Genomic DNA, 21,544 nt, shown 5'->3' with positions numbered 1-21,544 from the left:
CTAAATCTATTTTGAAATGCACTCGATGTGGACGCCTTGATGCAAATTAAATGTCAGTGCGTATTAAATGATAGAAATCGTTTTACTTTTGGTGCTTCAAACTGGTAATATTTCATGCTTGATTATCTTTTCAACGACATGAGAAATTGTTAATCGTCCATAAACTTTCGAAGCTGAATTCTAAACGATTGTTTCTGCTGCAAGAACGGTCTGATCAAACTGATTGTTTTTTTGATTATATCTTTAGAATAATATTATCAATTAAAAAACATGAGTGTTTACATCCAATGGAAACAATTGCAGAAGATTGCCAACAACATCAAATCAACTGATTTGAACGTACTTTACAAAGCAAATGGACTCATGGCCGTCAACAAACCGTATGGAGTCACAGTTCATAAAGGACCAAAAGTAAAGAGATCTATAGTTGATTTCTTTCCCGAACTTGAACAACATCATGAACTTTCACCACAAAGCTTAGCATTAGCTAACAGACTTGATAAAAATGCATCAGGTGTGTTACTGTTGACTTACAATAAAGATATGGCTTCACAGATGGCTGATTTGTATAAACAGAGACAGATCAAGAAGAAATATCTGGCTGTCTTACTTGGAAGGTGGAAGACCAACAAAGGTACATTGACCGGATCGTTTGCAGAAGAATTTCACAATGGGAAAGTTTACAAACAAACCATTAAAGAGGTATTTACTTTTTGATGAAAGGGCGCATTCGTTCATTTTGTAAGTTGATCGTTCAAGAACATCATTTAACTATCTCCTACCATTGGCTCACACATCAAGAGAATCACTTTCTCCCCCTCCTGCGCCACGCAAGCACAGATGTTGAGAAATTCTATTGTTCATTCTGCTTTGTCAGCATAGAGGCACGCCTCCTTTCCGTATCATTAAAAGAACATCTTTTAATCTACGTTTTTGCACATGAAGGGGGTTTTATGGATGACTGTCTACGTGGCAAGGTCACAAGAACAAGGAAAATGCTTAAAAAGATCACAAATTTGTAGCTGAATTTAAGGTGTTTGAAATGGTATTAGAGTCTGTGTCAAAAAGCTGTGCAGTGTTTTTATTTTTGGTCATAGCTTTCCAAGTATTCTGTCACATAATAAAAAAGTTGGTATCGTTGGAAACGTATTTAAATGCACTTATATTTTTCACTTATTTGTTTTTCAAAACTCGTTTAAGAAAGTGAAAAAAATTTTATAAGGAAAAAAGCAACACTGAAATTTTTTTTTAAATATTAATTACATCAAAGGATATTGAAGAAAGTGTTCAACTGATTGACCCCTAAAATGCTTATTTCTTGCTTTTTGTAGTCAAGCAGAGACAAAGTTTGTTTGATATCTTTTGATTGTATTAACATTTTTGAAAAAAAAATTTCAGTGTGTGGCCAAAAATAAAAACACTGCATACCTTTTTGTCACAGACTTTATGATGCCTTCAAATCAGCAGAAGTATCTTCTCTAGTGATGATTGAAACCACTACTAGTTAAGTAGGGGGAAAACCCTTAGAACCCGTGACATCTTTTATGCGACACAACCAAACCTGGTTCATTACAAAGAATGAAGTATTTAAAGACTTTTTTCGCGAGGGGTTTTTTTGCTAAGGCCTAGGAAATCTTTTTAGCACTCAAAAACTGACGTCACAAGCCAAACCCCTTGACCTAAAAAGTTTGACGAAATTTCGAAGTCGATGAACACAAAACCACTTATACCTGCTTATACCAGTCGAAAGGTTTCAAAAAACGATATAGGCCTTTAAGTGGATCATCATCATCCTTCGATCTAGGTCCGAGTCGGAAACAAACAATAACCCTCACTCCACAGCTCGCGATCAGCCATTGCAGTACTCAGTTCCTCAATCTCAATTTCAAATAAACGGGTGGATACAGTCGATTTCGTAACTTAACGTAACGTAACGAAAATTAACTTCTAAAAAGTTTACTTGAGTTACGACTATATCCACTTAAAAGTGTATATCGATTTTTGAGTGCTTTCGATTGGTATAAGTTGTTTTGGGTTTTATTGACTTTGAAATTTTGTCAAATTTATTTGGTCAAGGGGTTTGGCCTGTGACGTCATCTTTTGAGTCCTAAAAAAATTTCCTTGGCCTGATCAAGAATCTGTCTACTATCCAATTTGTTGTGTTAATAAGATAAATATTTCAAAATGAATTTTAGGGCGACGACAGTATTGAGACGAGCTACCAGATCTTGGATAAGAACAAAAAGACGTGTATGTTATGCGCTCTTGAATCGCACTCTGGTCTACGTCATCAAATTCGTGTTCACGTTTCACAAGTCATGAATTGTCCAATATTAGGTGATCACAAGTACCACCCAGAAGCCCCTGAACCACAACGCCTTCCTTTACGCCTAATGCAAATGCTTGGGATGGGCGGCGTGGGCGGTGGAGACCAATCCACAAAGAAGAAGAGGATCCAACCCTGGCAGCGAGGTCTGATACCGATGCATTTGTTTGCTCAACATGTGACCGTCCCTGGTATCCTGGAAGACGGGACTGACTTGAAGATAGCAGCACCTGTGCCGGAGTATTTCCTACAAAGTATGGAGAGTCTGGGATTGATGTTCAACAGAAGTGCTTATGAAGAGAAAATGATGGCCAAAAAGAAGAAAAGAGTCGGTGAGAAGCGTGAAACCATCTTCGTATCTAAAGGTGTTTACTCTGCAACCGCTCGTGGTCAAGTCACTAGTCTATGACAAAAGTCTGGTAAGTTTCAAAACTTTGTTCTCGACTGATTTTATTCAATGTTTATTTCTCAACGCTTAATTTTAACCCTTTTTTATCAACCAAATACCAAAATCCAGTACCAGGTACTAACTTGAAATGAGTGATATACCCCCACCCTAAGTGTAGTACCGGGTACCGAGGTTCAAAATTAGACACCACTAACCAGGGTAAGACCTGGTTTGCCCTTTGTGTGTTTGAATTATATAACATTATCGTAAAGTTACGGCGCAGGAGGATCTGTAACATTAAGAAAACTCAATAAGTCTTTTGATACAATGAAGAACGAAAAGTTATTGTGTGTTGTTTTAAAAGATTTGCATCAATTTCAATAAAGCTTTCATTCCTCTTTACTTTAATGAAAATCTCAATAGAGTAGTGACAACGTTGAGGTTTTTGAGAAATTAAGATAAGAATAAATAGTGTTTTGAGCAGTAAAAGGTACATTGTTTGGTTGGTTGAGAAGTTACTTTTTGATTCGTTATCCCCTCCCCTAAAATATTTCAATAAATCTCGCTGTTCAGCTCAGCTCAGCTCAGCCAATCAGTGTAAAGGGGGAACGGTTCATGAAGTAACAAACAAACAAGTTGTATGGAGAGGTGAGAATTGGGAAATCTAGAAAACCTGAAATGAAAAATATAAAGGAAAAAGAAAATGAAAAAAAAAGGGAAATAAAAAAGAGGGAGAGATTGATAGAACACCACAAGGTAGCATACGAACGAATTATTGTCTGCTGTCACCTGCCACTAATTTTGAACCTCTACATGAAAAAAGAAATCTTTTTCTAAGTTGTTTTATTTCAACCTTACTGTATCTACTTCAATGATATTCCTTCCCTCTTTTTCTTCAATCTTTTAGATATTGATTTTCTTCTTCATTGCTTTCCTTCTACTTTTTTGCTTATAGTTGATGACTGAATATTTCTTTCCTTCATTTGTCTCCATCTGGTAAAGTATAACGCATGCGCGCTAAATCATAACAACCGCTATTTTGAATTTTTTGCTTTTTTCTCGTCTATCAGTTTGATAAATATTTCTTTCATGGTATTGGGACATTATCTCTCTTCTTCTCGACTTTCTTTCTGGGCATTATTATTTGGAAGAAAACTTTTTCACGTAAATGAACCTTCATATCATCTCTTCAATCAAAAAAAAGGAAGCAAAAGAACGAGGCAAGATGCATAGATAGGATGCACAGAAATGAAGAGGGTATCTTATTCCCCTATAGTTAAACTTTATTTATCGCTGTTTTGGTCCTTGTTCCCTTCTGTTGAACGAAAGTCTTGTTATGTGGTGTGCTTTTTGGTATTTTACCAGAGCTATATTTTACAATTTCAAATGTCTAATTTGTCATTTGTGAAAGTGTTGTTTAACCTGCCATATTTGTTACAAAGAGTTGATCGAACGTCGCTCATAGTTAAAACATGATATTAAAAAGTTTAAGTCGGGAGTTTATAATAAGTTTCATAACATTTGTTATCCAATCTTAAACAGAATAAATTTCTTGGAAGTTTGAACACCTAAAATTTTTCTAAATTAATGTTTTAACATGCCATTGAAATCGGCCATGTATCTTACCTAAGTATTATCGAAAGTATAATCAATATTTGTTGATCGTGATAATTATCGATTTGATCAATTTTATGCTCTTTAATGCATCAACGATATGGATAGGAAATATTGGGTGTTCTGATTAAGAATGTGGTCAGAAAATTTCGTTGATCATTCATAACATTTGTGGATTATTTTCAGGTTTGGTTAAATGGTGTAAGATTCTTCTTCAAACCAACTTACAATCAAAATAAGATCTCTTCTTAGTGGCGATTATTGCACTTTTTGTATCGGATCAGTAGTAATGGTGATAGAGCCCATCTTAATGAATCCAGAAGCTAACAGTTACCGATGCACATTTCTTAAGAGCGATCTTTGCCTCAATTTTTTTATGGATACATTTGAGTAAGATTAAGCAAAATGTGGAGAGTAAAAACAGTCCAGCCAAAATTTACATGATCTTATAAAGGAAAATGTGTGCTCTGAAATTGTCCTTGGGAAATCTAATTGTACTATTTTTGAAACTTGAATTATTAATTACTCTGACTGTGTTTTACCGTATCTCCCTTCATTTTCTTCGTGTTTTTTCTTGTGGAGAATTGTTTTGTCGAAGATAACAACTTTTTTAACATGATTTCCCACTGAAAGATATCAGAGCCACATGCAGAAAGATATGTACTTCATCTCTGTTCTTTAAGCCTTTCCAAAAGTGTTTTGAACATATATGCTTTACCTAGAGGATCTGTTTCTTTTGGCGAAGCGCCATTTCGGCCAGTGAGATTTTTTAATCGCCCTACTTTTGGGTGATAGCTCTGAGCGATGGAATTTTCATTTTTCAGGTCAATGGTATGCAAACCGAATTTTTCATGAAGATTGCGATCTTGTAGAGGTTTATCTTTTCCTTTCTGAAACAGCCTTGAATCTTAAACCAATACCAAGAGGAGTACTTGGTCTACTTGGTAACGTGATCAAAAACTGAGCAAATCTTTTGATTTTAACAAAGGAAAAGCTAAAAAAAGCTTCCAGAACAGGGTATTTGGCCTTAGCGAGCAAAGATTGGGATTCATCGCAAGGTTTCCGGGCTAAAGTAGAGTTCGTTTTTGACTCCATGACAGACAGGATGATTATTTCAGAATATTATAGATAGACCTCACCATAAGTTTCTTAAAGGATATTCCAAAAAGTTTGACAATCCGTTTATTTCAACATCATCCTGATGTCAGTATCTTGTTGGAAAGATAATCATTTTGAACTCAATAAAAATCTTTTGAAAGGAGGCCCGGTATCTTCGAGCTAGGAATTTTCGAGTTATCTTAATTATGACGCCATAAAAGTGCAAATTATGACGTCACTTGACTGTAACTCGATTTTTCATTTTCAAAAGAGCTTTCGAGTTAGAATTAACTAGAATTTTTTTTTCGCAAAAAGTTTTTCGAGTTAGCTACAGTATCTCTGTTTCTTTAATATGAAAAATCAAGTTAGAGTCGAGTGAGATTTCAAACATTCATTTAAATAAAACCACTGTAGCAGTTTTTGAATTTTTATATATTTCAATCTGAAATATATTTCAAATTTTACTGAAGACAAAGTTTTTCGGATTCAATTTGCAAAGAATTCCTTCAAAGATGAAAATTGGGGACTCAAGATTACAAGTCATAAGTATGACCCGTCTTATCGGGATTTATGGTCTAAGGTTTAAGTCTGAAAGTGGAACGCAAGCATGCCAACTGTCGTCTGAATTTTTCAAAATGAGTTAGCTGTAGTAGGGAAGTTAACAGAAGGTATATGAAGATCAAATTAATTTTGAAGTTTTTATGTTTTAATCCTTTTAGAACTGTGAAACGATGTTCTAGTGAAACACTTCCCTTGTTAAATGTTTGCATTCTTGTTTGCTTTTTTCAGTTTTGGAAATTTCGAAAATTACGCTGTTTTGAAACTGTTGAACGGTGAGAAGGTCCCGTTATTAAGAAACGTTCAAGAGATGGTTAAACTTTAATTAATTTTGTATTTTTGATTTCCCTGGTTGCAAAATATTTTGCCGTAAACGAAAACTTTTTAGTTGTAAGCGAAATAGTTATTTGTAGAATGAAGATGTATTTGGGATGCTTTAAACTTGTTACACAAATATCGATAACTTTAAATTCTATAAACATGGAGTTTTCTTTATTGGGCTTCAAGAAATCTCATAACAGAACATCCATTCCGTGCATGCCGCGCTATGCTCTAAAAGGGATTTGGCGAATGTGACGATCTGACCTGGTTTTTCAGCCAAAACATCCAAAATTGCGTTGGGTTTTGCTGGAAAAAGCGAAAGCGAAAGCGACTGTTTTAATGTTTAAGTTTATGTTTTTGATTGATTTTTTATTTTGGTTCGATTGTTTCACTTTAGCCAATCAACGCGCTCAAAATCTCATTTAACATTCATCCCAAATCTGGATGAAAAAATATCAAAGCGGTGCTCTAACCTGGCAGATTTGATTTCAAGTGAAAGTTTTAGTCACGTTCAGAACAAAATTATATCATTGTATATGGATCATATTCTTTTCTTCTACTCGATCCTAATTTTTCCGCAGCTAAAAAAACTCAAATTTAAATTGCCGGTAAATTTGCTTTAAATTTCAAACTAATTTGAATAGGAATTTGTATTTTGAGTCTCTTAGGTTGAATATTTGCGTCAAACCTTTTCGCCAATTATTTGCGACAAATATTCAAAACATATAAATGTTAAATATTCTTTCTCTAAACATTTGTAACATTTGTAACATTATATATAGCATTATAAACTTTTTGATATACCTTCTGTGCTTTTTTGGAATTGTTTAGTGTAAGCCTCAGGGACAACTCGGAAGTCTGTCTTGTCGGAATCGGAACGTCTGTCACTTATGTTGATGCATACGATCAGGTATTGATTTCAGAAATTGTAAAAGAATTCGTCTTGAGTATTATTTGGTTGTTCATCTTTTTTGTAAGAACAATCTAATCATCTTTAAAGCCTTCAGATTTAAACCTAAATTTTTTTTAAAATGTTCTTTATTTCACCATTTTGTCTTTTGCACAATACCCTAAGAAATTGTATGCTTTAGAGTCCATAAAAGCATTAGTTTGTTCTTAACTTGTTTTTTATATTTTGATCCGTCGAAGCCCCTATTTTATATTGAAACATGCATGAGTTTATAGCCCGAGGCGCAGTGGGTTTACCAACTGACGGTATGTGCAGCGAAAGATTTGGCAAAAAAATTGCGTTTTTCCACAAATTTGCAACTCTTAAGCAAAATTCAAGCAAAATAAAAGCAAAATAATCTGAATTTTCGGGCGAAAATTTGCAATTTTTCTTAGATTTACTGAAATTTCAACCCTGATCCCCCTCCCGAATTATAGCTTATAGAAGAACCCAGGTTTATTTTTAAATAGTTTCTCCCCTGGCTTCCTCGGTATTGATTCTTTTCTTTCCTAGCTTTTTTTAGTACAGGAGATAAATTCGACCTTTCTCACTTCTCAATATTATTATGTTCCTTCTCAATATCTTTGTTAACCTCTTCCTCCTGTCTTACTTGACTTTTGAGAAAAGCAATAAAAAGATCGTTAATTTTGGGACTCTTACCCAAAGATCGTTAATTTTAGGACTCTTACCCCCTTCGGTGAAAGTTCCCCTGTATCTCTTAAAAAAATTCGATGACGTCGAATTTGACCAAAAAAACCGTCTGGTTTGATATAATCGTTAATGGAAGGAGATTTTTTTTTCTCCTTCTATTTTTCTTCTATGTTTTAACATGAGGTAAAAATTGAGCAAAAATTGATTTTCCGTTTCGCTGCTATTGTTCTCGAAGGGTAGATCTTCAATTTTAAAATGGAAGAAAGTGATTTTTTCAGAAACATTCATTTTTGAATATTTGATCGAAAATTTATAAAAGTGAAGTGTGACTTCTCTGATTTAAGATAATTTTGTTATATGTAAGCGCATTATTGCTGAAGATGTTAATTATAATCCGCAGTTATCTGGTACGAGGTGTAGAAATTTTCTTTGGACACGCTAAAGCTCTGGAGGTCGAGAAAACATTCTGTTTGGATTACTGAATTTCGTCTGGGAGGGTTAGTAGCTCAGCTCTCTTTCTCTTTCCGGCTTGGCACATAGAAGATTGACTACAGTTTCTCTCCGATCGGCCAGCTCCTTTAGAGCTTTAGCGTTTACGAACACTTAGTCAACTGTGTGTCAGATAAATTTCGAACTTCCTTGTTTCCAAGTATGCTAAGCTTCTAATCTTCTTTTGAAAAAAGAACATGTGAAAATGAAAGAAATGGCAATGTTTTGTTTTCACATTTTTAGTCGCGTGCAGGGTTGTTCTGCTTTGCCCACAATGCAATGGTTAAGACACTGTCGAGAAAAATGTTAGTTTTGATTGTACCTTGTTAGTGCGCAAAATATTCTGGTTTTCTTATCTGAGCCTCTTTTTCTTTCATTTTCTACCCCGCTCTTCTTTCTTTTTCCATTCTCTATTTACTCAATAAATTTTTGATTTTCCTTTTTTGTGAAAAGTACTGATATGAAGGTAGAAGAGAGAGCCCTCGCGCTTCACGTACCATTTTTCTTTTTCTTTTGCGTACTGGGTTCTTTCTTGGGTAATATTCTTTGTAACAGGGATATACTGGGTTACTCGTCATTTTTCGTTTGGAAATCTCGGAGGCGAAATTTTGATTTTGTTGATGAAGGACAAATCGAATTAAAAGGTACAGCTTGATGCCATATGAAGAAAGACGCTCTCTATTTCGGCTTTCAAAAGGAATCGGGTTTTCATCGAATAAGGGAGCGCATCGAATAGTAGAGCGTCTTTTATGAGAGTTTCTTGTTGACGGTGACTTTCAATATGATCGAATAAGGGAGTGTATCGAATAGTAGAACAGCGAATTAGAGAGCGCCAACTGTATTGTAAAATGCATATTAGGCTGTAGTGGTTAAGGCATTAGCGGCGAGTTTCACAATAAATTATACACCGTTGGAAAGATATTTCTGAGCACCATATTATTAAAAAAGAAAAGAAGGAACTGAAGAATGAATCTCCAACGTGTGATATGGTTTGACGTTGAGAGGATTAGATTTATAAAAGCTACTCTATATCAATGAGTTCAGTACCGCTCAGGGATAAGAACGTTTCGATTATGAAAGCAGCGATTTGTTGTCATTTATTTTTTGTGTCTGTTTTGGAGAAATTTACGTTTGCTCAAATCAAAAGTAGAACCTTTTTGGGAAAATTGGTCCTGAGAAGGGTAGTCTCTGAATCCAAATGCTGCAAAACACTCAAGTACGCATAAACAAAAGTCACGCTCAAAATCCAAAACTCTCAAAATTAGGGTGATGGCATCTAAAAACTTCTCTTATATGATGACTAAGATGTGTCACGCATACCATGAATTAGGATAGAAATTTGAAAAATTGTTTCTCAAAGTCCATTCTTTGTGAGAATACACGCTTTTTTATACTTTTATAAGAATAAGTGGCTCCATTTTTGACTAAAATCCAAGAAAAAAACTGGAAAAATTAAAGCCTTCGATTTTTAGAAATGGTGGAGGAAATGTTGTTTTTAAGTCAATATGTGACAAATATAAGGACAGCCGAGCCCCGGTCGAAATTTACTGTTTCTTATGAAAAAAACATATACGAGTTCATATAGGATTTCTCGAAAATTAATAAGAGTGGGGTTTGGATAAGAGAGGCATAAGTTATTTCGCGGTACATTGACTGAGTTTGAAGCCCTGAAGGGGCTAGAAAGGAATCTTCAACCTCTCAAAAAAGCAAGAAAATCACAGCCTCAAGTTTGCCCCGCATTCAGAAATTTTGTTTGAAAAACACACGGGTAAAGTGTTCTGGACTGTAAATAAGTGGCTTTATTTCCCATTCAGGAGTTTCGGATCTAGCCACTTCGGGGCTTTGAAATCAATGGGCTACAAGGCAAGATCTTTGTGAGTGTTATGTAGAGCCTTCAGGTGGCAGACAAAATAGAAACTGAGAAATGTTTGCATATCTGAATGTTGTCTGATTAAGGCTTTGTGATTTTTCTTTTCAAATTAATTACTGACTAGGTCATGTTGGGTTTCTCTTCGTTGATCGAAATTTGATTATTTTTTCAAGTTTTCATAAATCTTTCATTTTTATTAAAATAAATGAATTTCGTGGAAAGATGGAAGAAGGAAGAACATTATGAAAGTGAACAGATTTCCTAATCCTTAATTTGATTTCTGTTTCCTCCGTCATATTCTGTGTGTTTAAAAGGTTTTTAAAGGGAGCCAACCACCCGAGCAAGATTAGTCCAATGACGGAAAAGGCTCCTTAATTTGATTTCTTTCAAGAATTGCTTCACTTGTTAGGTTATTTGACTATAAAGAAAACAAATTCATTACAGCTAGAGGGATTCTACTTCATTCTTCTAAATTTGATTCTCGAGGCTTTTATTTAGATTAAGAACATCTTTTATAGCTTAGGGAAGCTGTTTTTCTCATAGAAATTCCGCCCTGATATTAGATTTAGTTGTCCAGTAAAAAAATGGGTGAAAATGAAGAAGGAAAATCTAAACCGAATCTTTTATAAGAATAATTTTATAATAACGAGAGGCTCGATTTCTTCTGTAATCTAGAAACCTAATTAAGAATAATCTTAGCCGTGGGTTTCAGAGTTGTCTAAGAAAAGAACCTTTCAAATCCCCTCAACTCTGAAAAGCTAAAGATAAGAATAAGGAAGGCTCAAACGTCCATCGGGTTCTTATAACAAAGAGCGTTTATAGAAAGAGAACTGGAAAACATTTTCCTCGCCATTTTGAACGTGATGTAGAAACCCCTGGCTGTGATCGTTCTGCTCATTCTCTCAACACAGGAAGAAATGATGAAAAAGCGAGAAAAAAATATTTTTGATGAAAACTGGATGTCAAAAATCATGAAAAAGGAGAATATATTTCAGTTGTCAATTTTTTTAGATTCTAAGTAGTTCGTTCGACAAATTGAGAACCTCGGGTTTCAACTCTTCTTCTTCATCGTCAGTTCATTGAAAACGAGTTGAAGAAAGGGAATGTTGCAGAGAAAGAGAGAAAGGGAGAGAGAAACTTTTTGTCACCATCTGTTTCTCACTGATTACTTTTTTTGGCGAACTGTATCTAAAGGAGGTTATATTTTGACTAATTTTCACCGCTCGCTTTGCTGGATAAGGGAAGGGAAGGGGTTCTAGCGCTATGGGAGGGATATATTCGTTCGTTCGTTTGTTCGTTAGTTAGCTGAGCGTCATACAAACATGAGAAAAATAACAAGAAGTAAAAAAAAAAAGAAAAAGAAAAGGAATATTGCGAAAAAAAAGAAATATACTAAAGGGAAAAAAAATTTATCATGGATATTTGAAGGCAAATATAATCTTTTATATGAAAAATGTTTCATTTTCCCCTTTTCTTCTTCATCTTCTTCTTCATTTTCATTTTGTTTTTAGGCTCACACGGCAACCAATGTTTAAAGAAAGAAAGAAAAATATCCGTCGTGCTTTTCGAATTCTGCTCCTTATTTCAAACTTCATCGACAAAGTTGGTTGTTAAAGAAAAGAAAATCACAAGATACAATATTACTCAAGCAACATAAATTTTACATATATAAAAAAACAACATCAAAAACAACATCAAAAACAACAAGTTCGATTGAACATCATGCTCAAAGCCGAATGACCATTAATTGCGACACGATGAAATTAACCATTGAAGAGCCGGTAACGCCTCACATAACGCCCTCGATGCTTGGGGTGGTCACCGATGACGTCACCAAAATTATCAATAACAATACAATAACAGAACCAACTATAATGATAGAGTGTAATGGGCATGCGCCAAAAACCATCACAGAAAACAGCGACAAGCGACAAGAAGATGAATTCTTTGTCGAAGAAGAGCAAAACGAATCCTTAGATAATCTATCATCTTTGAGACCAAGTGCATCGACAGTTTCGTTATCATTGTTACGTGTTCGTGAACAACACCCATCACCGCCTCACTCACAACACCCATCACCGCCTCACTCACCCCTCTTACAGACCAGCTTTGATTTCCCCGGAAAGCTCACCAACAAACCACCCGTCAGTCCCAAATTACGACCGAGGATACGGAAAAGCGTAGATAGTGATCCCAGTATATACGGACGGGCTGGCGGTAATACGGACTCATCAACTCAGTTAGGGAATTCTTTTCAATCTCGCGTTAAGAATTGGGTGAATACCGGATCTCACGAACAGATCTCCATTGAAGGACAACTGAATGTCAAAACGGACCGATTATCAACCAGAGAGAGCTCTGAAGAAAGTCTGAAAAGCATTTCGCCCTACCGTAGAAGGCGGGCGATGGAGTATTCGGATAGAAATCGATCTGTATCGATATCAATCGATAAAGACGAGGAAATACGTATTTTACAAATAGAGATCGATAAATTTCGAGCACGGCTTTCAACCTTAGAGGAGTTGATGAACAAGAAAAGCTTATTAAATAGCCAACACCTTTCAAGGACTTCATCAAATGATATTCTTAACGAGAATTTACTAACTGATTCGCAAAAAGTGAACAAAGATAGAGTTTATATTAACATTGGTGGTGTGAGACATGAGACATATCGCAGCACGTTGAAAAACATACCTGATACAAGACTTAGTTGGATCGCCGAGGAGAGCGCGACGCACTCACCAGAATACGATCCAACTGCAGGGGAGTTCTTTTTCGATCGTCATCCTCAAGTGTTTTCACATATCTTGAATTACTATAGGACGGGGAATTTACACGTTCCGTACGACGTTTGTGGACCTTTGTTTGAAGAGGAGTTGAATTATTGGGGGATCGATGATTCTCAAGTGGAATCGTGTTGTTGGTTGAGCTACAGACAACATCGTGATGCGCAAGACACACTGAAGGATTTTGAAGGTATGGATTTTTTAACTTCATTCATCACCCTAATCCCCTTAATTTCTTTTTGAGTTTTGTACCTTGAATTTTCGGGCGATCTTCAAAAGTATCAATTCGCGCAACTCTTAATTATCACTCGCCTTATAATCTTAATTGTGTTTTTCGAATGGCTGGAAAGGCAAAACAGGAAATAGAAGGGTGCGAAAATGAAAGGGTGGAATAGGGTTTTGGGCGGGTTTAAATTTAACAACTATTCACTGGGTTTGGTATAAACTGTTGTATATTACGCTCTGGTGTTTATACGGTGGAGTTAGAAAAAGTAATGTGGGTGAAACTCTCAAAACCTAACGAGTGAGGGTTTGGAATGAGGATGACCTGGGTGCAAAGCTCTTAAAAAACACAGGCTTTTGCAGAAATATATAGCACTTTTTAAAAGCTGGCAAAATCCTTTTAAGTTGATTTTTATTAAGCCTCTGTCCTTAAAGCACAGGCTAATGCATAAGGATTAAGGCACTATTATAAAAGTGGCAAAATCCTTTTAAATAGTTTTCATTAACCCTCTATCATTTTTCAGCTTTCCCATGATCCCTTGCTAAAACTTGTATTTCAATGGTTTTTTTGAAAACATCTATAGTACTTACAGATTTTTGCGCTGATAAGTTTGACTCTTTGTACTTTTACATTTGTGGGGCTTTATTGCAGCCTGGAGAGGGAAAGGACACCATGTAATATGAATTTTAATATTTCAGTGGCTTTCTGATTAAGTTTAGTCAATATTTTTTGATTAAAAATCACTTTTCCTTTCTTCATTTTTCATTATTATTATTATTTTCTTCTTCGATTTCATTGTATCTTATTTCTTCGATATTCAATATTCACTTCAGACTTTAGATTTATTTTTCCACCTTTTTTTCCATTTATTTGCACTTTCTCTTTTACTCCTTTCTCCTGCACCTGCAGCCCAAGTTCTTCATTGGTCGTATTGGACTTTCTGATATATCTTTCCTTCGCCGCTTATATTCGCTTTTTGGGCTACCTTTCCTTGGATTATCCAGTTCAATATTTTTTCAGTGACCTATACCAAATGGGGGAACTTCTTTCCGCGGTTTACGTCCACTTTTAGCCGAAATTCTTTCATCTTCCTAAGGGAAATAGTAGAGCAAATTTGTATTTCGCGGAACTAATTTTGCGATATAAGATAAAAACCGCGAAAATTAGTTTGGTTGTTTTTCAAGGTACTTCGGAAGGCAAACGTTATGACGTCTTACTATTTCTCCATCCTAATCTTTTGTTAGCTCCTAAAAAGCTCATAAAGATCTAACTTTTTGCCTACTCCAATTTAAAAACTTGAAGCTGAAAGGTTTTGCTGCACTTTTTACCTGAAAACCTTTTGATCTCTGTAAGCTGAAAACCTTTTGATGTCATCTTTTGAGCTCTGTAATCTCTACGGAAGATTAATCGGTATTTAATTGATACCCTTGAATAAGAATGAAATTATGACACAACACAACATGATCGAAGTACCGCAGACCATCAAGTTCAGAAATTTTTGGGATTTTCTTTAAAACAAAGTTTATTGCAAAATAGCTTACATCTTGTTAGTTGACGTAGCGTCACGTATTCCTTTACTCAAATAAACACCCCTCTCCCGCTTGTTAATTTTTCGAAGCCTGATTTTAGCCTATATTTACCTTTTTTCTGGGTTTTCAGAAGTAAAATTTCCAACCCCCCCCCCCCCGGATTTTTCACGCATGGGAAAGTGAACTTTTTACCAGCAGGGATCTTTATAAAGTAGAGGTGAAACATGCACGAACATTGACTACAAAAAGGCGAGTGAGAGACAAAGAGAAGTTATAAGGGGAGGAGTTTTTTAGGAAAGTTTAGATATCTGATCCCGAAATGTGATGATGGTAGATTTCCGTCGTCTTTGAGGACCAAAAAGTCCTTCTCATCGAATCTCAAGCTGATGTTGTGGTTTCTGAAAGGCTCCAACGGGCTTTTTTAATGTTTTTTCTCTTCTTTCTTTTTATCCCAAAATGATGAAGTTTTCATCAGTCCACATTTCATGTTTCTCAAAACCTTTTTTTTTTCGTTGTGAAATTTTTGTACTTCTTCGTGTACGTGTTACTATTTCCATGTTTTTCGAATATGAAAAATTTCCCCTCGGTTACCAGTCTCGAGATTTGTTTAATAAAACAATTTAGAAATTTCAGCCCTTATCAGAAAAAGAAGTCTTGTCGTTTGTCATTAGCTGCTGCTTCTTGATTTATTACACTCGGGCCTCTTCCTAAAACATTAATTCAATCTCCAGAAGAGTTTTCCATGGTTCTTAGTCATCAAGGATAATTTTTTAGGCCCAAATTTTCATTTTTATTGTAAATAAACACAATAGAGGAGACATTAACTTTAAAAGTACGTGTTTTTTGAAGTTCCCAGATGTACTTTTTATTACAAACTCTTATAAAACAAAAAATACAGTTCAGGGCGTGCCAAAAATGTTCAACTTTGCAGAAATTGGCCTGGATTTCTTTTGAATGACTTCATGGGACCATTACCATGTTGAAAGCTCGTCAAATTTTCAGTTTTCCTGGAAAAATAATCCATCTACTAAAAATAGTCTGTCCGCTTCACTTTTGAAATTAATCCAACCTGATCACAAGAGTGAGTCGCGTAAAGGACCAGCAGCGTTTTTAGTATCACCATTTTTCATAATAGTCTGAAAGAATTAGCTCAAAATACGCCGTATTCTTGAAAAGAATAATTATATGAGTGAAATTTGGCACAGAAAAACCCGCAATTGATTTGAAAAGTTTTGGAACCCTTTTCCTTTTTGGGGCATTTTATGATGACGTCAATTAGGACTGTTAAAATGGTCCGAAGTGACCCATCCGGCACATTTCCTGGTGAAGTCATCAGTAAGGCCAGTAAGATTCACATTTTCAAACCAAGCTCAAAGGATTGGTCTTCAAACGTGTGAACTGAAAATGGTTTATAAAGTTCCAATGGCTAGATCACTAGGTGTTTAGGTTTTAAGGTCAAGGACTTTAACACACTTTTACGATATTCTAGCCGAGTCAGCAAAACTTTAAACATCCGAGAACTAATCATATAAGTCATGGAAACTTTTGTTACCATGGAGATTGACTTGAAGATTGCCATTTTAAGGGCTTTTTACCTTTGAATTGCCAATTATCCTCAACGCAAAGCTTTATAAATGCCGTCAAAAATATATTACGATGATTTAGTTAAAGTTAAAGGGGTAATCAGATGGTTTGAGATATTTAGATTACAGAAACCTTCTCTGGTCCTTTGCAAAACCTCAAAGTATTTTTGTGTAACAACTATTCCAAAATCGAGATATCAAAATTTGGAATTTTTGAAAATCATCCTGTAGAAAAGCCCAAAACTTGTAACTTAAATATCTCGACTTTGGAAAATGGTTATACAAAAATATTATGCGATTTTGCTCAGGACAATAGAAGGATCTCACATGCCGAATATTGCAAGCCATCTTATTATCCCTTTAATAATAAGCAGAATATACATCACCGAGGGTTAATAAATCCAATAACCAACGAAAACCTATTGAATATATGTTTTATTATATATACCTAAGGCAAAAACAAAAGATTAATTATGTTAATAGTAATTAAGAAAATCATTAAAAATAAAAAATAACATTCGAACGTTCGATTATGGGAGTGTTTTAACCTTTTCAGCCCGGCGGACGAGTATAGTCGTCGAGCATACGTTCCGGCGGACGAGTATAGTCGTCTTTTTGACATTGTGATCTTCTAAGCTATATTTCTCCCATTGGCTTCTTTGCTAGCCGTAGAAGTAAAGAGAAACGGAAAGTAGAGGTTCTAAGCTTTCTTTTGATATATGGTGATGTAATGTTTTGATCACGTGGTGAGGCAGCAGATTTCGGAGAAAAGGTAGAGAAAAACACTGAATCAAGATGGCGACCAAGAAATGGGTTTTTCAAACTTACTGCTAAAGTTCTTGGATTTTTTGACTGGTTTAGGCCACTTTTCTTCATGGAAACATTGTTTTTATAATGGCAAAACATCCAGTAAGTATATCTTATATTTTGTGTTTTGTTTTTAGCATAAAAATTCCATTTATTTGTCATTTTGACCACTTTTCTCGACAAACCATCGGAGTCGACCCAAACTTACAGTACTTTTTACTTTTTATTCAGGTTGGAGCATGGAAAGTGGACAAATTCAATGCAAAAGTGTTTTCTACACCTCATTTATTTCAAAGGAGCACCAAAGAATTTGAAAAGCCTGGATTTATGTTGAATTGCACTACTTCTTCCGCTTCACCAGCAACGGTCGATCGATTCCCGAAATTCTTGGCTCATAACGATGTCCTGATTACAGCTTATATGGATCAAAATGATGGCAGGAACCACATAACAGCCACATGGAATTATTATGATGACATTTAGCATTCCTTATGGGCAAGAGAGACCAGATTTGATAGCAATGAGTTTGCCTCAAAAGGCTTACGGTTTTTGGAAACTTTGCACAACTGTCGCCGACTATGCCATCTAGTTTCACGGTAGCCGATACCCTTCAAAAGCTTCAGGAGCTAAGAATACTGACTGAAAGTGTTGTTTAGATAGTTGGGGAATACTTTTACACCATTTTTGATGTTGTAGCTGCTTCTGGAAACACATTATCATCAAAATACTTCAAAATTGTATATATTGGATTTTTTTAGCCGAAAATCGTGATTTTTGGCAAAAGTGACCGATATTTGGGAGGCTGGTGTGACACATACAGATTTTTCTGGATGCTGATTTTTGGTATATTACTTCAAAATGATGTATAGATTGATAAATAGCCAAAGACAGATTTTTTAATTAACTTCCCCCCACTTTTTTTTGCTCTAGAAGTGAAAAATGCAAAAAAAGTGACATTACCGCAAAACGTGAAAAAAAACTGTGGTTTACGTGATGCTACCATTTTTTTTGGAATATTTTATTTGGATTGGTACTTGGTCTAAAAGTTGTAGAATTTATGTAGCTTTTCAGGGATACCTTACTTTTTTTCTAAAGATTCCTAGTTCTTGAGTTATGATCAAATAACTGAACATGTCTATTTTCTGAAAAAATGTTGCGCGCTGACAGCGTGAAAATTTAAAAAGTTGCGCGCTGGAAAGGTTAAGTGAAACGTTCGAATGTTTTTTGTTTTTTTTTTAATGATTTTCTTAATTACTTTGAATCATAAAATTTGTTCATGAAATTGACAATAGATTTATTTTAATGAATTTCTTTGATACAACAAGAGCGACAAAAAAAATCAAACTTTGAAAGCAAAATTTGAAAAAAAAATTCTACCGTGGTATAATAGCCATGGTATATCAGGAATTATTCAATGGCTGTTTTTGCCTACAGGTATATAATGATATCCATAATAAAATGGAAAAACATTCTTCTATAAAATGGAAAAACATTCTTCTATAAAATGGAAAAACATTCTTCTATAAAATGGAAAAACATTCTTCTATAAAAGTGTGTTCCACAACAACATTGACATTTACTTTTTTGAACACAGGAATCGAACTGGAGAAGAATTATGACGATGACTCGGAACCAGACCTCTCCAAATATGGTTTTGATGTCAGTGGAGGAGATGATGAGGAAGAAAAGGTCACGTGTTATCGAAAATGGCAACCAGTCATGTGGAAACTGATGGAAGATCCTTACTCCTCCAAAAAAGCTAAAGTTTGTACTTCTTTCACTGTCCTCAGAAAGCCTTTTAAAGAGAGAAAATTAATTATTGAGAAGCAGAAAAATCCTAAAAACATTTTATTTTTGGAGTTTTTAATGCAAATCACTTTTAGTATCCAATTTGTCTGTTTCATCAACTCAATCCGACAAAAGGCTCTGCTACCTCAATATTATCCGCATCGGAGACAAAAAAACTGTAACAGTGATGGCCCTCTAACCTAAGAAGATCTTCCAATATGAAAATGAAGATAATAGGACAATTCTACAAGAAATAGTTTTTTTTTATCTTCATTTTTCTGATCGTTTTTTTCATAATAATTTTTCGTATTTCAGGTGGTGGCTTACATCAGTATGATTCTCATCATGGTTTCTGTCGTCCTCTCCTGTCTCGAAACCGTCGACTACTTCAAAAGCAACGATCAACGAAAAACCATACTCCTCGCTTTCGAAGGATGCTGCGTTTTCTATTTCACTATCGAACTTTCCATTCGTTTCATATTCTGCCCCGATAAAATCGCATTTCTGAAAGGGATTTTAAATTGGATAGACTTTATGGCGATTCTACCGTTTTTTGTACAAGTGATCATGCAGTACGGACTCCATAGTCATTCACAGTTCTCATTTTTCATTCAAAGCATCCGTGTCATTCGCGTCTTCCGTATCATCAAACTATCAAAACATTCCGTCGGTCTACAAATTCTGGGACACACCCTGAAAGCTTCGTTCAGAGAACTCTTACTCTTGATTTTCTTCTTGGCTATTGGTGTAGTGATCTTTTCGAGTTTGGCGTTTTATTGTGAACATGGCGAACCGAATACGAAATTTTCCTCAATTCCCGCCACATTTTGGTGGGCGGTGATTACCATGACAACCGTGGGTTATGGAGATATGGTACCCATGACAACATTAGGAAAGGTGAGTGTTACTCCTATTCTTTTCATACTTTAAGCATACAACTAGACCCAACCTGATTCAGCTCGAAATATCCGATGCTTATAAAAGACATATGATGCACATCGTCTCCAATATAATAAAGTAAACACTTGTTTTTCAATGCCCTGAAATTTTAAGGTAATTAGTCAAAAATATTGGGATTGCTTTCATAAGGACTCATTCTACTGGGTAGAAATACAATCACAAATGCGTTGCACCAAAACCTTTTCATTGACCATATTTCGTTCTCTTCTCTTTTTCAGTGTGTGGGTACCATTTGCTCTGTATGTGGAGTTCTCATGATCGCTCTCCCCGTCCCCGTCATCGTCAATAATTTCAACCTTTACTATTCACACGCCCAAGCACGTTTAAAACTACCCAAGAAAAAGAGGCGGGTGCTTGTGGGCGCTGCTAACGCCCTCAAAGTTGACGATATGAATCGGCGACCGGAACATTCTTCAAGTGAGTCGTCTTTGAATCAAGATCCGGAGGACGGCAGTGATAAATCGGACACTGAAGGCGCGGATAAGTTCCAGCTACGGATGAAACGCTTTTCTCGTAGAGACAGTAATATGTTCGGCTCCAATCCTAACCCATCACCGCAAAGTTTACGGAATGGTGATATAGCGGTCATCCATAAAAGCCGGAATAATACGTATGCGATGAGCAAACGGCGTTCGTTGCTTCCCACCATCCCGACTTTACCGGAGATCGAACAGTGATGTTGAGTTCTCGTTATTTTTCTTCTGTTTATTTACTGTTTTTCTACATTCAAATGAAACTAATAATTTTTTTGAAGGAATTCACTTCCGCGGTCCACTGTAAAATATGATTTTTCTTTCGTCTGTAAAGAGTGAAACCTTTCTTAGAATTTACGATCGCGAAAGTTAATTCCTTTCTTGGTGTTGTCTCGTATGGTCGATGATTTTGCGTGATATATTTTGATAAAATATTCTATTATAAGGGACTGGAACTTTACGCTAGGCTCTGAAAGTCTAAACAAAAATGTTAGCGCCCAAAATTAAAAATAATTCGAATGTGATATTGCTGGTGTGCATAGTGGAGGTTTTCTATCTTAAATGAAATATTGCAGTAATTTTTGCTACTATTATTGGTAAGTTATCCAAAAGAAGTTTGGTGTTTTTTGCTCAATAACAATAGATCAGAATAGATTAGAACAATTCTTCTCTTGCCTATTATTATTGAGTCTATTGTCGTGAAATGTTTCTCTATCGTTAGGGGAAGATGTCGCTTTCATGATTTTAGAATCCAAAGTAAAAATTCAAAGATAAAAGCAATTCAAAAGCTTAGATCATTTCAGAATTGATTTGGTCCATACCCTCCTAACATAGGAATCATTTGAGGAAGAAAACCATATCAATCCACTCCAAATTAACTTTAGTACGATAATATCAATACAAGGCTGAGAATATAGAAATCCTGTTTGTATTTTGAGCCAAAAAACAGAGACATTTTTTTGAGTGATGGTTTCCTGATGTGATCTTTTGTAATATACCCATGAAAGTAAAATACGAAAAAACTTTTTATATTTTGATTAAGAGTACTTGTAAATTTGATGTTGTAAAAGAATTATATTGACTAAAACTGAAATTTGGCTTAATGCTACGTAATGCTACTTGTTTGCCCAA

At 35.3% G+C, this 21,544-nt stretch overlaps 3 protein-coding genes and 1 long non-coding RNA gene across 4 annotated transcripts in view; 3 read left to right on the top strand and 1 right to left on the bottom strand.

Moving 5' to 3' along the window:
* Nucleotides 1-21,544, bottom strand: part of LOC136804983 (choline dehydrogenase, mitochondrial-like) — a 291,737-nt gene that overhangs the window by 156,012 nt on the left and 114,181 nt on the right. The window lies entirely within an intron of this gene.
* On the top strand, nt 250-11,866 carry LOC136804973 (pseudouridylate synthase RPUSD4, mitochondrial-like). The gene is made up of 3 exons (XM_067061504.1): nt 250-702; nt 2,196-2,745; nt 11,776-11,866. Exons 1-2 carry the CDS (start codon nt 271-273, stop codon nt 2,733-2,735), a joined length of 972 nt encoding a protein of 323 aa, XP_066917605.1. The 5' UTR covers nt 250-270; the 3' UTR covers nt 2,736-2,745; nt 11,776-11,866.
* On the top strand, nt 12,001-21,526 carry LOC136804971 (voltage-gated potassium channel KCNC1-like). The gene is made up of 4 exons (XM_067061503.1): nt 12,001-13,240; nt 18,787-18,956; nt 19,296-19,877; nt 20,159-21,526. The coding sequence occupies exons 1-4, from the start codon at nt 12,001-12,003 to the stop codon at nt 20,615-20,617; spliced, it is 2,451 nt and encodes an 816-aa protein (XP_066917604.1). The 3' UTR covers nt 20,618-21,526.
* LOC136804974 (uncharacterized) lies at nt 16,934-18,281 on the top strand. The gene is made up of 2 exons (XR_010846322.1): nt 16,934-17,294; nt 17,424-18,281. It is a non-coding gene; the product is annotated as an uncharacterized lncRNA (long non-coding RNA).

This window comes from Clytia hemisphaerica, unplaced genomic scaffold, assembly GCF_902728285.1.
Source record: "Clytia hemisphaerica strain Z4C2 unplaced genomic scaffold, Clytia hemisphaerica genome assembly, whole genome shotgun sequence".
NCBI lineage: Eukaryota > Metazoa > Cnidaria > Hydrozoa > Leptothecata > Clytiidae > Clytia > Clytia hemisphaerica.
This window is presented reverse-complemented; position numbering and strand designations above follow the sequence as displayed.

What these genes read in the sequence shown, in the direction of transcription:
- LOC136804973 (XM_067061504.1), top strand. Translation starts at nt 271, where the DNA reads ATGAGTGTTTACATCCAATGGAAACAATTGCAGAAGATTGCCAACAAC. An exon ending in ACAAACAAACCATTAAAGAG is followed by an intron (nt 703 to 2,195) that starts GTATTTACTTTT and finishes AATGAATTTTAG; the next exon opens with GGCGACGACAGTATTGAGAC.
- LOC136804971 (XM_067061503.1), top strand. Translation starts at nt 12,001, where the DNA reads ATGACCATTAATTGCGACACGATGAAATTAACCATTGAAGAGCCGGTA. An exon ending in ACTCCTCCAAAAAAGCTAAA is followed by an intron (nt 18,957 to 19,295) that starts GTTTGTACTTCT and finishes TTCGTATTTCAG; the next exon opens with GTGGTGGCTTACATCAGTAT. An exon ending in CCATGACAACATTAGGAAAG is followed by an intron (nt 19,878 to 20,158) that starts GTGAGTGTTACT and finishes TCTCTTTTTCAG; the next exon opens with TGTGTGGGTACCATTTGCTC.